This window comes from Lichenostomus cassidix, chromosome 3, assembly GCF_008360975.1.
Source record: "Lichenostomus cassidix isolate B80296 chromosome 3, HeHo_3.0, whole genome shotgun sequence".
NCBI lineage: Eukaryota > Metazoa > Chordata > Aves > Passeriformes > Meliphagidae > Lichenostomus > Lichenostomus cassidix.
In genome coordinates, this window is record NC_139483.1 from 31,134,401 (window position 1) to 31,151,048 (window position 16,648).

A 16,648-nucleotide genomic window follows, 5' to 3' on the forward strand; every position below is an offset into this window, starting at 1 on the left:
CTGAAGTTCATCACAGAATCAAAGAATGGCTTGGGTTGGAAGGGACCTGCTGTGGGCAGGAACACCTTTCACCAGACCAGTCTGCTCAAAGCCTTGAACACATCCAGGGACTGGACATCCACAAAATCTCTGGAAAAACCTGTTCAAATAGCTCAATACTATCACAGTAAAAGACTTCTTAACATCTAATCAAAATCTCTCCTCTCTCAGTTTAAAGCTATTCCTCCTTGTCTTTTATCGCTATCTGCCTGTGTAAAATTCACTCTCCCTCTTTTTTACAAGCTCCCTTTAGGTACTGAAAGGCTGCAATGAGGACTCCCTGGAGCATCTTCTCTAGGCTGAACGACTCTATCTTGCAGCCTGTCTGCTCCAGCTCTCTGCTCATCTTTTTGGGCCTCCTCTGGACTTGCTTCAACAGGTCCAAATCCTTCCCATATTGGGGGCCCAGAGCTGGATGCAGTACAACCCGCATGAAATTAGGACAACCACAGCAGAGCCACCATGACACATTAAATAAATATAAAAGATGATGTAGAAACAAGACTGAAGCCACAGTACCTACAAATCTTTAAACCACACTAGAACATTCAGGTTATATCCTAGCATGCAGATGTTACTGTAAAAAAGGCAGAAATTAAATTCTGAAAATTATTATTTACACCTAAAGTATGTTTAAACTTTCACATATGTGAAATTTTTACTATCTACTGAATTTAACATGCATCCTACTGAACAAATTAACATCCCTTCCAAGTTTTTGTGCTTCTGCAGCAAAAAAAAAAAAGCTTACCCGTTGTTTTTTCTTCAGATTTCAGTGCTTCTGTAGTTTTGTGGTGCACTTCAGCTGTGGAATCTGTTACCTTGGACTCTGAACTTTTGGAGATGCTTTGTTTCGATCCTTCTGCCTCTGAAGATTTTTGGGATAACTGGAGTTGGCTTGTGAATTTTTCATGCTACATGACATTAGAGAATAGAGAAAAAACACAAACCCTCAAAGAGTGAGACAAAAAATTCCTATGTTATAATAACTACAGAATGACAGAAAAAAACCCAGGAACTGCACATTGTTACCTTTAGTGCTTCTTCAGGGACTCTCATCTCTCCCCTGACCACAGTAAAAAGATTAGTATGTAGGAAATGATAAGGAAAATACTGAAAAAATTCTGAATCCACAAGAGGATTTTACACAAAAGCAACAATTGTGCAGCCTATCATGCCACTAGAATGGTGACAGCTTTTAAAATATGTCACTGTTAGGATAACATGCACTATGATACTCATCAAAGCAAATGAAGTTATTTACTATTTGTAAACAGAATATTGAGTGGATACCTTAGCGTTGTAATAATACAAGTAATTTTTTTTCCATTCATCAGTTCACTGAATAATTAATTGTTATCTTATCTGCTGGTATACAATTGCATATGATACAATTGTGCATTTGCCTCAAAGAAAAGTAGTACTTTTTAGCAACACAGAAAATACACATTATGTTTTAAATTGTAATTGAAAGCTGAGATTTCTTGCAGTGAGAGACAATGAAATGTACTTTATCAATAGTTCAGATTAAGGCAGAATATTCTAAACACTGAGATTTTCTCTAATATAGGGTTTTTTGTAGTAATGAGAACCCTTCATGTAACACAACTATACTTTTAAGAAGAAAAGTGTATCCCAACACAGTGCATTTTTATGGCAAGGATATCATATCCAAATCTCAATTTATCTTCCAACTTCAGAGTGATGTATGTCTGTTCTGGAATCCTCACATCATTCACAAATGTCTACAGAAACAAATGAGGACAGAAAGAAATACTGTTAAATTCCAAAACAATAAAGTTAAATCACCTAAATAATTTTATAAGAAAGTTTTCAGTGCCACAGATTTTCTTCTGGTGATTCACAAGGAAACTACAATCTCAGATTTCTAGATGCTTAATAAACTATGTCAGAAGAAAGGTTAAACATCAGTTGCTAACCAAGTTGCACACCAGCCTTGAAAAATTCCTTGCATGTTTAATCTTGTTAGCAATATTTATGGAAGTGTTGATTAATGTTCCTTTGAATTAGCACCTCCACTCACTATTTTTCTTGCAATTTGCTTTTTCAATTTCAATTAACTGCCAGAATTGATTTATCATATTTGTACAGCATTTAGCACTGGATATGAGAGTTCTGAGGCAGTTTATTTCTAATCATTGTCAAAGGACTTAAGGAAAACATGGACCAAGTTAGTGCGTCTGAGTAATACCAAAAATCTGCGGTAAGAATTCAGCATACTGCAACCCTACAGAATTATCCTAATTCCAACTCACACATTCTATGTGTACATGTTCCTGTAGAAAGAAATGGTTGAAATATACCATTTTATTGGCACTTTGAAGCTGGAAAAACTTGAATAACTAAATAAGTCAAGAATCTGAATCTTTGAATGGCTGTGTTGCTCATATGAGTCTAGTATGAAATGAATTGTGATTAGAGAGAAACAACCTCCTTCCCCAAAACAGTAAGAGGATCTTCCATTTCATTTTCTTTATCCAAAGGAAAAAAATGCTTATTTCATTATTTTAAAAATTGTTTACCTCCTTCACAGAAAGCATCTTCCATGGGAAAAAAAAAAAAAAAAGTACAACTATTTACAGGTTTGTAAGCATGAAACTTTCAATAATGTTTCTGGCATATTTATTTCACTTCAACATTTTAAAAGTCCAGGGCAAAAATCCATGTGAAGGCTATCCTCAGGGCAATCTGACCTTTAGTGAGCCAACAACACTTAAGCCACCTTGCAGACATGTGTGTATATAGGCATGTATGCATTTTTCCTCCCAGGTCAGAGCTCTGAAAAGCATGTGCATGCAGTACACCCAACTCAGAGAACTCCAAAGGCTGTGTGCACAGTCTTGTGACATCCTCTTGCTCGTGATTGAACTGATGGCCAACAACAGCCAAAGTCTTAGTTACTTTGCCTCTGGAGCTTTAAAATCTCATCACACACTTTGGGATGCAAGACAAAGCTAGCTTGAAAAAGCCAGCTACTGTGCAAATAAGGAATCCTTTCCCCTTTAAATAATTCCATTCACCTGATTTCTAAAGTTTATTCTTCAAATAGTGAGAGTCAACTGTCTTTATGCCTTCATAAAGTTTGCTAAGCTTTTCACAATCCAGTCCTGAAACATCAGTGTGAAAGGACTTTGCTATCCTGTAAATATTCCTGAGAAGAATGTTATTCAGCCAGGCCACAGATGTTTAATAATTCTTCTGGTACGTTTTTGAGTTCACAAGTCCAAGAAGAAAGTTGAAGTTGAATTCTACTGATATTAGGGAAATAATTACATACTAGAAACTGCATACATTTTCCTCAGAAAAGAGAAATTTCTTCACCTTTTTTGTATGGAAAAAAAAGAAAAACAGGACTGTCCAGAATGAGTCAAAACAGACTATAAGAAATAAAATTTTACTTCATGTAAAACTGATTAAAATTTACTTTTGCTTTATTTTCCAATCTAGATGTCCAGAATAAAGACTTCTAGATCGAGAAGTCCAGGAAAAAGACTACTGTAACCTTTTCACTGAACTGAGTGTGAATCAACCATACATATAAGAATATTCAGGTGTTAGAGCTTTAGGTGCAATCACAGTTCAGCTTGTGAAACTACAACACTCATAACACTCAAAAACGAAGTATTGATATCTCCCCTTAAACTCTAAACTATCTTGAGTGGTTAAAGTGCATTATACCCAGAATGGACTTCTCCTGTGTACCAAGAAAAGTATATATCTGTTCTCAAAAGAGATGGGACCAACTGGGGAGACGCAAAATGAATCTTTTGATGAAGTATGCAAAATAAGAAAGGGTAGAAGGGTGGTGTTCTCAGCGGAAACAGTAGCTAGACTAGAAGAATTATTGCCTAGTTAGCAGTTCACTGCATGGTACTGACGCATTGCATACATCGTTCTGCCACACAATTAGGTATGGTGTTATAAAAATAATGTGTTTTCCCTTTTAACCTGAAACCAGGTAGGTAGAGGTATGAAAGAAAAGCACAGTGTGAAAGTGATAGTAAGGAAAACACAGTGAAGACAAAAGAGCAAAGACTGAACTCCTGAGACTTAATATTCCTTGTCCCAAAACAGTGGGAAGAAAGAGCTCCTTTGATGTCTCTGACTAAACAGCTCTAGAGCAACTGAAGCTTCACCTCAATCTTGAGAATGAATTTGATCAAGTGAAGCAAATCAGCGAAAGCTCTTTATCAGAGGCAAAACCGGAGTTGAATGAAGGCCTTTAAAATATATTTCTATTAAATTCCAGTTCTGTGACAAGGCAACGAAAATCTGAAGGTGTGCCTATTGACTAGAGAAGTTACAGAATTAGGGAATAAAAGCAAATGGTTCAGCAAAAAACTTCTATGTGCTGAATTTATTTTTCATCACTGCCTTGAAACAGCGCACCGCCTTTGAAAATACAGAGGTATATTAAATATTTAAGGACCAAAGTCCTTGTATGTCTACAGCTGTTCAAAGGATATAGCCCTTCAGGGGTTTTCACACAGAGTTGAGATTCTGACTCTTTGGAGGGCTGAGTTAGTTACCTTAAAACACAGAAAAGCTAATAGAGACACAGCGACAGGAGTTTTATTTTGAAATGCACTTCAAGATCAAAAGGCAGTAATGTGAGATTTCTTCTTTATCTTCTATTTTTTAAAGCATTTGACAAAACTATTCACTATCAGTAGCTTTCTAAATATTAATTCAAATAAGCAGTCACAGATGAACTCATGGTTTTATTCAGTATATAGTCATGACAGAGCCAAACATTTAAAGCTATAAAATAACAACCATTAACACGTGCAAATATACAGTTCATAAAGAAGTATCTAAAGGGCTACAAAATTATGACAAATTTACTGGTTTTAATAATCTGCTGTAATATCAAAATCTTTTATAAAAAGTGATGCCTACCTAGACTATTGTATATGCAATTTCTAGAAACACCTTAAAACGTAAAATGTCTTATGAAACCTTACTTTCTCATAACTTTGGATTTTTCCTGATATAGTTTGTAATTACTTGACACAAATTATTCATAGAGATTTTAATAAAAACGATTCTGAAAAACTATATGTGAGTATAGAATTAGTTAAATACGTTTACATACAACATGGTTATTGTATACTTAATTTTTTCCACATATGAACTAGTTTAACATTCTTTTCTGCATTGCAACAGGAGAAAAAGGAAGAGCATATGAAATAAAATCAATATCATAATCATACATTTTAGAGATTGAAGTATGTTGAGGTTGTTTCAAGATTCTGTTTGTTCCTATAGTTCTTAAATACAGAAGTATAACACATTGTTCTGAGCTTTTTATTGTTCTGAGCTTTTTACCTACTGCTGAGGCCCTCTTATTACTGGAATTAAATGCAGGCCTTTAAAAAATGTGCAGTGGAAAACCCCTGCAAAGACTACACTTTCCTTTTGAACGTTCCCCCATTTCCAGTCTTGCATTAAGAAGGTATTAATAATTGCTCGAAGAAATCCCAAAACAAAGATACAGAACACTTTGGGGAGCTATCTATTTCTGATGTTAACTTACCCCATTCAAGCTGCCCAAATCCTTCACCAAATGTTCATCTGTAGAGGCATCATAGTTGAGTACAGCATGCTGCTTGTCCACACTCCGTGACTAAAATATATTAAAGAAAATAAAATAAGGTATTTGAAAACCAGATGAAGATGGCAGTAATGACTATTTCTTAGAATAGAGTGATTATTTTCTTTCTACACAGCACATTTATTCAAATAATATAAAAATGTTAGTCCCATGAATGAAAAAGACAATCTCTAACCCAACTCCGGGTACTCACAGCAGAATCCTAAAATTAATTCAGAATAATTATTTTCTTAATGGGTCCCTAAATACGATGAAAAGCCAGATTCAGATATATCTCATCCAAAGTTTTTATTTTTTTTAAGTTCACTCTAGTATCACCGATGTTTAATCTAATATCATCAACTTCACCTTTATTTCTTACTCTCTCTCCCCCCTTAATTACATGCATCTTTCAAAACATGACTGTGATTCTGGGGTGTTGCTGCTCTCTCTGAAACACACCATTTCCTGTCACGCATCTGAGATAATTACCATGGTATACAAGCATTCAAATCGCTTCTCCTTGATCTCAATTTCCTGAATCAATTAGCTATAGCCTCATCACTAAATGTCTGAGCAGTTCCTGAATTACTGCTCCCATCAATTCTGAATTTCTCAGTCCTTCCTTAAGCACTTCAGTATCTATTTATTATTTAATGAATTCTTTATTTCACATCCAAACATCACCACGCAGATGAGGAACAATCCTTGCTACTATTTCATCCAACTGCAGCTCCCTGACAGCCAAGTTCCCTCTTTCAGCACTTGCTCATGGCCAAGTGCTGCAGCTTGAGGTGCTGACAGCAAGCAAGGGAGATGGGGCTGGATGCATGTCTCCTTCATGCATGCACATAGTCAGCACCTGGACATCTACAAGAGCTCCCAAGTGAATGGAAACCATAGACCATCTTCTCCATCTGCCCACACTCTATCTCATGTTTGCCAGTAATTCTGCTAGTGCACTGTCACTTGATAGCATAGCAGCAAATTCCTTATACCTGCATTCTTCCTGCTTTCAGGTTTGCATCTTCTGCTCTTGCTACTCAACTCGTTTTTCAGGACTATATTGTGCAGAGAGTGGCACACTTGTGTCTGTGACTTCTGTGTACCAGCATTTGCGATTTGTCAGTTCTAGGAGACCTGCCTCACCAGTGCACTAGCCAGTTCAAGGCATCAGGACAACAATTAGTACTCCAAAGGAAATGTTTTCTCTCCTTGTAATCCCATAGTTATCACCTCACTCCTTCTCCATTTCATGGGACTTGATACTATTATTTTCCTTTCTTGTTTTCAATTTACTTTCTCATCCTTCCTTTCCACGCAATCTTTTGATTGCTTTGCTTTCTCCTCAAAGATGTGAAATCAGTGTTCTTCTGCTTATATTTACTATTTTATTTTTAGACTTTTATCTTGCTCTGCATTCTTGAGGTGTATAATGGGGGCAATAGGATATCAAAGGAGAGTAGAGAATAAAGAAGAGACAGACAAATGAACAAATTCCCTGCCAATACAAGCTGCACTAATATACTTCATCAGTTAAGTGTTTTTTAATGGCAGATGAAGATACAGCAACATGGTTCATTTTCTACTAACTTAGCAACCTTTCAAGTGAAAACAATCTCAATACAATGAAATTCATTGATGTGCATGTTCTGCTGAGCCTACAGTATCAAACAGAGATTACATTTTTCCACACTCAAGTGGAACCAATGCACCAAGAACTAACCTACTTTTACCTAAGATATTGAAAAAAAATCTGAACTTCTTTCAATGTTATTCAAATACACACTGTATTAATAATAATTTATTTATGTTTATGTGCTACATCCTATTAAAAATAAGTTAAAACAGAAAGGACACAAAAAGATCCTCAAAGTTTCATGATACTGTCACATCTTCTGAAATGCTAAGAATGATTACTCAAGTCTGTGGCTTTTACAGAAACACTTGAAATTCTGCAGAACATTGCATTTCTCAGGTTCAGATTCCTTGCATATAACTGGATGTACTTTTTATTAATTTCAGCCGATCTTTACTGTCCAAAGATGGTGCAAGTCTTTTAAACACCTCTTTTCCTTTGGATTTCTTATTGCAGCCTTCCATTCAAATTCAAGGGCTTTTAAAATTCCCTCTTATATGACTGCAGCGCCCTGGCTGACAGCTAAACACCACACAGCTGCTCACTCACCCTCTGCTGCCCCAGTGGGATGTGGGATAGAACAGGAAGAGCAAAAGGAAAGAACTCATGGGTCAAGTGTCAGCACCAAAGCAAAGAGGAAGAAGGAAGAAGAAGTAAAACAAACCAAGTGATGGGAAAGCAATCACCACCTCCCACAAGCAGCCCAGTGCACAGACAGTCTTTGAGCACTGGCTATCTCCCCCAAAGCACTTGCCTGAGTTTTTATTGCCAAGCACAACACATTACACGTCATGGAATATCCCTTTGGTCAGTTTGTGTCAGCTGTCCTGGTTGTGCTCCCTCTCCACTTTTTTGTGCACACCCCAGTCAAGTGTGTGAAGGAGGAACAGAGTGAGAGAGAATGCCTTGAAACTGCACACACACTGTTCAGAAACAGCTGAAATAGTGGTGTGTTATCAACAGTACTTTGGTCACAAATCAAAAACAGTACTGTAATGACTTCTGTGAAAAAAAAAAAACAAACCACCAACCAGCCAGATCCAGTAAAAAGATTTATATATGACTGCAGAAATAAGAATCACAGAATAACTCTAGCAAGAACTATACAAATATAAAGAGGAAAACTCCATCCTCAGTTAAAACAAATTTGTAACTGGTGTTATTTTAGATAGACACTCTTCAATTCAATCCAGATTACTAAGAAAATATGTTGAATACAGAAAAAAAATGCTTTCTTCTTTGCAAATATACCTGATACTGTGAATAATGTGGATTTTTTATTCTTGGAGATGATTTCTCCATCAACATTCAAAAATATTTCCAACCACAAAGGTGAAAGAAGGGGTAAATATAGTATTTATCCACAAGCAGGCTGATGCAGAGAAGCAGCTAGCTAAACAGGAAGACTTCACACTATGTTTGAACATATTTACTAAAAAAGGCAAATGTATATTCCCATATGTGAACAAAACGTCTTAGAACAATGGTGGTAGGTACAGATCTGAGATCTATCAAGCATGAAACAGAGTTGAGGTTCTTTTCATTAAGGCTTTTATAACATGTTTTCTGTCAAGCAATTATGAATAAAAGCATTAAAGTCTACTTTCTTTATCATGCATTGTCCACATGCTTTGCAGTAAGAGAACAACCAAGTGGTCAAGAGTGGAAAGGAAGGTTCTGCACAAAGAACTACACATACAGAACAAGAACACATTATCAGCTTCTCTTTTGCTGGGTTCCTCCCCCTGAAGAACTATGTGGCATTACAGGCATGCTGGCATGTAGACCTAACATAGCAGCAGGCTAAAAAGAATATTTTTTAAAATCGCCAGGCCACTTGATTCTTTTCACTAACTCTGAAGTAAATACACGACAAATAATGTTTGTAAATAAATCTATTCACAGTATTAATCGAAGAGGCAGCTACCTTTGAAGGCGAAGTTATATAACACAAAAGAATAAATGTTGCACTCTAAGGACTAATCAACCATGGATCACACAGCAGTGGAGAAAGAAGACACTCTCTTATTCACAGACAAAAGCCCTCTAAAACAAGTTACTAGTAAAATAAAAGCATTTTTGGATTATAACCTACTGGGCAGGAACCAGCGGGGTGGGTTTTTTTGGTTTCTTTTCTTCTGTTGTTATTTTGGATGTTGGTGAGTTTATTTGTGCGTTTGTTTCGTCTGGGATTTTTTTAATACTTCCCACATAAATTACCAAAATATCATCCTGTCTGTCATTAAAGAGAAATTAAGACTATTCTCAACAGCTTTCCAACATCACCAATAAAACCTCTGAATGACTTCTGAGGCTGAGAGCCAAATGCAATTTACTAGAGATGCAATGTTCTGAGTAATACATGTAAGATTACAGCTCTGGGCACTTCATTTGCAAGCAATATTCTAATTTGGCCATAAATGGCTGCATACACAACTTTAGGGCACAAAAAATCCAAAATAAAATATCTTATTGAATAGTAGGAAGGGTTGAGAATATTAGTTTTGAAATTCAACCTTCTTAAGAGTTCTACTGTAAACAAAGACAAAAATTTAAGAAGAAACTCCCAAAATACTACCACTAGTCATTCAAAAATATATTTTAGAAAAAGACAGTTCAGAAGAGTACAGCTTTGACAGGGCAGAGTGCATGCAATATGGCTACATAACAACACAGTTACACACATCTAAGAGTTCCACAGTGTGATCCTCAAAGCTGAGGAAGTTACTGAAGGCTCAAGCTATTTTGACTTGCCTATTTTCAATTCTACTGAAACTGAGTCAGTCAACTTCCTTAGAGACAGACAAAGACTCTTCTCTACTAATTTCATTTTCCTTTGTACAACACAATCAGGGCACGGGGACAGTTACATCAAATCATGTGACTAAATTAGATTACAAGTTGCTGCAAAAAGAAGGCTCCTTTCAAAAGCATCCAGTGCTCTTAACATTATCACATTTTATGGAACAGAGTCTACTTACTTTACTGATCATACTGCAAAATTTATTTCATCTTCTATTCTTGCATTCTGCATATGACTTATATGAAAAAAATGTGATTCTCTGTACTTAACCAGTAACTGTATGATTGATGGCAATAAATTTAAACTGATTTTTTTTCTATGGACAGAAAAGGTTCCTCAAAACAATTGCTCCCCCAACATCTGGGAAATTTATTTCTCAAAAGGAATGCATGAAGCTGGTCATTAAGTTCACAATTTGAGCAGTTGCACATGGAAGGTTGATGCAATTACCTGTAACATCAGCTCACAGTCATCTCTTCCAACAAAAATCATTTCTCGTGGCAGCCTATGTCGGGTGCCTCCACTGCTCACCAAAAACCAGGATGTTAAGCTCATTTTCTGCTTAGCTGATAAATCCTTGGCAAAGCTACGTCATCCTGCAGTGAGAAAGAGAGACAGAGAAATTCATTTCAGTTATTTTTAGCTACAGTTTCTGCTCAGCAAACACTGTGAGCAGAATACAAAAAGCCTCTGAAAATACAGCATTCTCAATAGCATGTACTGAATCCACCAATCACTGGAAGCGACAGGCTTCAGATTTACATACTCTCAGGCTCTGCTTCATGCAACTAGGCAAATTTAATTGGCAACCTTCTGCAAAAGGAACAAGCAGCTAGCTAATGCCAAAGTCGTATGTCAAGTTGTCAGAAAGCTTTTAGCATTTGACCGCTTATTACCAAGATAATTGCTACAATAATGCTTCACTATCACACCAATAAACAAAGTGGCGAACACTCACAAAATACAGCAAGTAACTTGCATGTCTGCCATTACATTTTCCTGTGAAAAAGAACTACCTCATTTGATTTTAAACTCAAATCCTCTGTACAGCACCAAATCTAAGGAGCTTTCAATTAATGGAACTTTTGCTTCTTATTTAATCTCAGATTTTCACAATAATACATGTATCTTGGAAGTTTAACAGTGTGCATTTAATATTGGAAACAAAAAAGAGCAAAATAAGCAAATTAAAAGGTAACTGTAAGTATCAATTCCAAAAGAAGTATTCCTACAAAACTTTATTTTTCAATAAAAAGTCCAACGTACACCATAAAACAGAAGAAAAAAACCACAGCTATTTAAAATGCCATAAAACTGGATAAAATCTTTTATGGAAAACTTCTTCACATAGTATTATGTACTTGAAACTGGACAAAAAATGTGATTAAAGCTTCTTCAAAGTAATTCAATGACTAACAGTTGAAAAAACCTTTAGGAGTACTCCAAATCTCTCTTAAAGAAAATGCAAGCCCAAGCAATTATTTCATTCATTCATAACCACACTGTATTCATTAAAAGACAAGCTAAAGAAAATCAAAAGCAACCAGCCAGCTTTTCTCTCGGTACCAAATAGCAGGCATTTCTCTTCTATTTATATGTCAATTAGTGAATTTCTGCAAGGTTAGCAAATGCACTGTAAGCAGACATAAGCCTGTAGTGGACTTGAGTATACTCTTGAATAATACCAAGAATTCAGTGAGGTCCTTAAAATGAAGGCTAACATGGAAACACTGAATAAAATTACAATGCCAGCACTATGCCACCAGACAAATTACAATCAAGGAGACACTACACATTACTAAAACATGTAAAGATAACTAAGTTTAATTCAAAACTGCATGTGACATGACAAAGCAGATATTTACAAAACAATTAGTCAAAAGCATCCCATGTCAGGTGGTAAAATGTAGCATCAGAGCTGTCAACCCAGTTAAAAAAATTAATGCAATTCATATGGAAGAATTTAGAATGAGTTCATGTGCTAAGGCGTTGCTCAGTAAAAAAGCAAATATGTATTGCAATAGTATTCTCTTCTATAGTAACACTTACAATAGAATTATCTTTCCACAGCTATATCACAACACATTCATGTGAAATGTAGCCCACGTAATGTTCTCCAACTCAAGAGAAGTAATACAGCATCTCTAATATATTTTATTCCGAGAAACTAAAAAGATTAAAAATTATATCTACAATAAAAACTTGATGAAATAAAATCTAAAGTGAAGTAATTACTAAATACGTGTTTTAATAATTAAAATGGATTATTCAGCACCTTTGAAGGAAATGAATATGTACTTTTAATTTAATCTAGTTTAAAACAAACAGATAAACTGGGTCAATCAAATGACATTTTTCAGTTCCTTTTAAGAAGGGAAAAGGAAGGATCATGAATGGCCAGCCTAGGTTCCAGCTTTTAACAAGTAAATTAAACGGATGTTTGACAGCAAACATGCTGTTCAATTTCAAAGCTCCTCATTCTGTTTATATTTAAATACCTTTTAAAATCTCCCATCTGTTTATCATAATTCCATTTGCGCCATTTGGCCTTCCTGCTCTAATTGGAAATTCATATGAAAATCTCTAAATGATATAAAAAAATTAGAAAACTGGCAAAATTTCTGTGTAAAAACTATGTTGTAGTTTACACAGGTAGATTGTCTCTCAAGGAGAAAAACTATTTTTATTTATTAAACATACAAGTAGGTCAGCAACTAGAGCTAGAAAAAAAAACAGCACTAAACTTACCACAAATGATAAAGCTTGACAACAAACAGATTAAATTAAGCTACCTGAAATAATTTTTAAAAATGTATTATACAGAGCAATCATTGCCACACAGCTTGGCAGCACATTTGTAGTTAAAAGTCCATCACCACTTCCATTGAACTTAATAATGTTGTTCTTTTCAAACAGTTGCTGTCTCAACTGCGATGAACCATCAACCTAGATACATATTTTATTTTAAAGTACTTTTTAGAATAAACCAGTGCCTTTGATCAGAGCTATGCTGGAATCCACATACCAAAACTGTCTGAAAACAGGATTCAGTAGCAACTGGATATTCTGTTAATATCAGAACAAAAAAAGTGCATTAAATATTTGATATGGAACAGCACACTTATCAGTCACATGGACAGTACATGGACAATTACACTGCACCCCAAGAACTTCATGAAAGCTTACAATGTTTTGAATACACTGCTGTCTTAAGTACTCTGGCTGTAGTATTCTGAACAATACAAAGATGAAAGATGCTTCACTGCCTAGGAGATGCCAAATCAAATTACTGTATGACAAGTGCAAAATCATCACAAGAAGTGTGATTTTACACAGCGTAAATTTAGGTCATGATGATTCTTGCAATGAAATGTTATCGATACTAAAAGGTTATGCAGGGTTCAAAAAGCTATTTTTTTTCTTTTATGAATGCTTATTATCACGCCTGTTACATGCACTGACCCCACTTACAGCCCAGGAAGTGCATGTGCTGTGCATTTTGAGGGGCTGGGAAAATGTTCTAGTGATGTTTCACTGTCCTACCCAAAAACCTCTAGTCCTTACCTAGCCTTTGCTTATGCATGACAAAATATTGACCCAGATGGACTTGTCTTACTCCAGACTACACTTTTCAGATTAAGTATTTACCAAAAATATTGCTACCCTAGAAAAAAAGAATTTTAAATGCTTTGCTGAAGCATTCAGTTTTATTAATATTGACTAAAATGGCATTATTGTGTTGTAATCTTTAACCAAACTAACAAACATTTCATCAAGACTTGATCATTCAAAGCTTCACTCCAGATACCTGGAAGTCACTTGCTGAGACACCTACTGCGGCTGCAAAATATTTCCTTGTCTGCAGAAGAAACAGCTTTTTATGGTGAAAGACTCTGACTTTCAAAAGGCAGCAACCAGCAGGTCAGAATGAACGTGTGGGTAATAAGTCATTTGAAACAGATGATGCAGCAACAGGGAAATTGGCTGCATCATCCCTGTAGATATAACTCACTCCTAAGAACTAAGGTCCTGCATTATGCAGCCAAGAGATGGGTGTAACCAATTTCAAATGTCTAAAGACACTGCCAAGATTATAGTTTTGATACAGTCATATTATTGCAAATAATAATCCCTAATAATCTCAAATTTGAGCATTTTACAGTCTACATTTTTGCATTTGCCTGTAACTGAAAGCAGCTCCAAGAAACTGTTAGTGAACACTGAGACAAATCCTACAGAGAAAAATAAACTATGTTTAAAATTTAAATTAAACCTAATATATGTCTGAAATTCCAACTTTTAACCACTGCAGTCCTCCACATTAAGATTGAAAATAGTGTAATTTTAATGGTACACAATTATCCTATTACTGTACAACAAATTTTACTTATGAATATTTTAAAACAACATTAAAAAAAGCCTTGCACCAAGCTGAGGCACAGTACTGACAAAGCCAGAAGCCCTTTGCTGCCCATTATTTGCCCTTAAAAATTCCAGTTTCCAGCTGCTAAAATATTTGCTAAAATTAAGCTTACCTTTTCATACAGTTGCCTAGTAAATTTGGGGAAATTTCTGAAGAAATGACTCAAATATTTCTAAAACAAGGTCAGACCAAAATATTCTAAGTCATTACCTTTAAAAAAAAATTAGCACTTCCTCATATATGCAAATTGGTACTGAAATGTGGCAGGAGGCCTACCAGTTTGTATTATTGCTCTTGTGCAAATCCATCCAAATGTGGACAAGCAAGCAGCTTTTGAAAACCTTCCTTGTGAATATTCATGCAACTATGACACAGGTAAATTCTCTCAATACATCTGTCAATACAGAGGTAGTTAAATAAATTTGTGGAGCATGCTGTTTTAGTATTATAGTGCTAGGAGGAACTAAAATAAGGCATCTTTTCCTCAATACTTTCAACCCATCCACTGTTGAAACAAACATGAGGGGTAGAAGACACGGGAGAGAACACCACCACACCAGGACAAGACGCTTGAACCAGAGCTAGACAGATTTTGGAATCAGGACTCAAGAAAGGTAAAGGTCAGATGTAAGCCGTGGCAGGGGAGAAATCAGAAATGAGAGCATTAACGGAGCATTAATGGAGCAGCAATAATGACTGGAGAAGACCTGAAGTTGAAGCTGGTAACCAAGTCACAAAGAAATGCTACCAGCAAACAACACTCCCTGGAAAAGTGCCTACCGTGACTCCTTTATTGACTATCCAATGTAATAAAAAATACCAGTGCCAGCAGTTTTAATTTTGACTGAAATGGAGAAATCTATGCCAAAGAAAGGAAAGATCAAACCGAAGGTGACTACAACCCTGAGAAGATTGTTGTATCCATACAACTGATAATAAAAAGTAATCTATAAAGATAATTGATTTAAACCCAGGAAGTCATAAGTGGTAAACAGCACTATAACATTGTCTACTCTGTAAAACACTCTGAAGTGGGGTAGTGTAACACACAAAGTGTTCTGTGGGCAGTCACAATTAACCTACTTACATACATGCATTAGAAAACAACCTTTAACTACATCACCACATATTTTAATTAAGACTCTACCGTACTCAGGTTAAAACAAAGAGCTTAACAGTCAGTTAATCAGTATTTTTTTCTCCTCTCTTCATCAATTGATTAGCTTGTGCCTTATTTACTGCACATCACTAAAAACCTTTCTTGAATTATTAACTTCCTACTGACTTCATCTGCCATGCTCAACACCACCACATGAGAAATTCATTAACACTTATGGTAAAATCTCCACAAGTAGCTGTATAGAGGGTTTCATGTAAATGGGGAACTGTAGAGAGCTTTTTTTAACACTGAAATATCTTAGTCTCGAATATTTAAGTTCCAAACCCATCAGCATTTCATCTTAAAGTACCTAGTTTCACACAACATTCTGCTGTTCAAATGGTCTCATTTATTTCTGTTATATCTCTGGACACCTAATTATTTTGCAAAGTAATCTTAAAGCCACACATAGGGCGGCTAGAAAATTAAGACGACTATTCCAAAGTAGTGGGACTATAAAAACAAGAAAATGAGTCATACTCTAGGATAGCTTCTAAATGTTTACTCATTGAACTCATGAAACTATCCTTGGTGCTTTCATAATTCTCTGCTGCCTTCACTGCTCACACTGCTGTTGTCCCAGAAAGGGAGACAGAGGGCTGCACAGGCTACAGCCTCTTGACAAAAATTATTCTCACCAATTCCTAGGGTTGGTAGACCAAGGGATTTTATTAATAAAGAGGGTATCTTGTGCAGGAGAAAACCCAACAAAAACAGCAAACCCTAACTAAACAAAAAAAAAGGGGAAGTCACAGGACTAAAGAACCTTCTGCTGAGAGCTGGAATTCAATCTACAGAAGCCATATCTCATGCCACAGTAGTGTGTAATGTTGCTCCTCAAAACCCTTAAATAAATAAATACCCATTTAAATTTAAATGGCTTAGGCTAATGATCAATAAAAATATTTCTTGAAGTATTTATGGAGCTTTTGGTACACATTCAAGTGTACTTCACAAGGGGAAGTAAGAAA

At 35.8% G+C, this 16,648-nt stretch overlaps 1 protein-coding gene across 12 annotated transcripts in view; it reads right to left on the reverse strand.

Moving 5' to 3' along the window:
- CEP170 (centrosomal protein 170) overlaps positions 1–16,648 on the reverse strand; it is a 94,734-nt gene that overhangs the window by 59,603 nt on the left and 18,483 nt on the right. For all 12 annotated transcript variants that reach the window (XM_085055162.1, XM_085055161.1, XM_085055160.1 and 9 more), the window contains exons 2-6: positions 10,546–10,691; positions 5,597–5,686; positions 1,703–1,784; positions 1,072–1,127; positions 791–953 (exon numbers count right to left, since the gene is read on the reverse strand). In XM_085055162.1, coding sequence (XP_084911288.1) covers positions 791–953; positions 1,072–1,127; positions 1,703–1,784; positions 5,597–5,686; positions 10,546–10,650 — 496 coding nt within the window. In that variant the 5' untranslated portion in view covers positions 10,651–10,691. The remainder of the gene's footprint in view (positions 1–790; positions 954–1,071; positions 1,128–1,702; positions 1,785–5,596; positions 5,687–10,545; positions 10,692–16,648) is intronic.